The sequence below is a fragment of the Penaeus monodon genome, chromosome 24 (assembly GCF_015228065.2).
Source record: "Penaeus monodon isolate SGIC_2016 chromosome 24, NSTDA_Pmon_1, whole genome shotgun sequence".
NCBI classification, from domain to species: domain Eukaryota; kingdom Metazoa; phylum Arthropoda; class Malacostraca; order Decapoda; family Penaeidae; genus Penaeus; species Penaeus monodon.
Genome location: NC_051409.1, coordinates 11,718,443 through 11,718,742, shown reverse-complemented (window position 1 = coordinate 11,718,742; position 300 = coordinate 11,718,443). Strand labels below are relative to the sequence as shown.

General features: G+C 40.0%; 1 protein-coding gene across 1 annotated transcript in view; it reads right to left on the bottom strand.

Annotated features, from left to right (window-relative positions):
- Positions 1-300, bottom strand: part of LOC119588855 (1-phosphatidylinositol 4,5-bisphosphate phosphodiesterase-like) — a gene marked incomplete in the record, with an annotated part of 69,524 nt that overhangs the window by 33,052 nt on the left and 36,172 nt on the right. Inside the window, 1 exon segment of the mRNA XM_037937493.1 lies at positions 66-203. Within this exon segment, the coding sequence (XP_037793421.1) occupies positions 66-203 (138 nt within the window).

The following is a 300-nucleotide window of genomic DNA, read 5'->3' as shown; positions in this document are numbered from 1 at the left end:
AGATATAACATAAAAAATGTCAACTACAACACCACTAACAACAAAAGGCTCAAAAGCACACTTACATCAGCTTCGTCTTTGGTCTTACACACTATATTGGTGTAGTTGATGGTGACGTAATCCAGCCCGGAACAAATGGCTAACATTTTGTCCTCTACATCTTGTCCGAATTTGTTCAGTAACCGATCCGCCAATTTTGGATCCTGTGGATGAGGAGGGATTTTTCAGTACTGAATATGAGGAGAGATTTAATGAGTGGTGAGCGAGCTATGTAGCGAGAGTGTAATGTGTAGAAAGAAT